The sequence below is a fragment of the Penaeus monodon genome, chromosome 25, assembly GCF_015228065.2.
Source record: "Penaeus monodon isolate SGIC_2016 chromosome 25, NSTDA_Pmon_1, whole genome shotgun sequence".
NCBI classification, from domain to species: domain Eukaryota; kingdom Metazoa; phylum Arthropoda; class Malacostraca; order Decapoda; family Penaeidae; genus Penaeus; species Penaeus monodon.
Window position 1 is genome coordinate 4278967 of NC_051410.1, and position 451 is coordinate 4279417.

At 63.6% G+C, this 451-nt stretch overlaps 1 protein-coding gene across 1 annotated transcript in view; it reads right to left on the reverse strand.

The window, feature by feature from the left end:
* LOC119589302 (zinc finger and BTB domain-containing protein 7B-like) overlaps positions 1-280 on the reverse strand; it is a 53190-nt gene extending 52910 nt beyond the window's left edge. Inside the window, exon 1 of the mRNA XM_037937925.1 lies at positions 261-280. Coding sequence (XP_037793853.1) covers positions 261-264 — 4 coding nt within the window. The 5' untranslated portion in view covers positions 265-280. The remainder of the gene's footprint in view (positions 1-260) is intronic.
* Positions 281-451: the final 171 nt, after the last annotated feature.

The following is a 451-nucleotide window of genomic DNA, read 5'->3' on the forward strand; positions in this document are numbered from 1 at the left end:
AAAAAAAAAGGCAACCAACGGCCTAGCTATCCAGTGGCCCCGCGCGCCGAGGGGGCCACGACCTCGGGAGAGGAGGAGGGCCGACGGAGGGCCGACGGAGGGAGAGGCCACCGAGCCCGAAGGGAAGGAAGCGCCGCCGACAGCCCCCGACAGCCCCTCTCCCGAGCCCGGTCAATGACAGGCTCGCCCTTCCGCCTCCCTTCCTCGCCCGCCGGGGACACTCCTCCACCCAAAACCTCACTCGCCGGAAAGACAACTACCCATTCTCCAAGGCCCGACGGCCGCTGGCGTCGCTCTGGGCAAAGGGAGGGACAAACCTGTGTGAAAATCGGGTCAGCACGACAGTCGACGCTCCGCCATTTTCGACTCCGCTTGAGAGCTGTGACGTCATACGCGTCACTAGAGACCGCGGGACAAAACGGAATTCTCTTCTCGGGGGAAAACAAAAAGA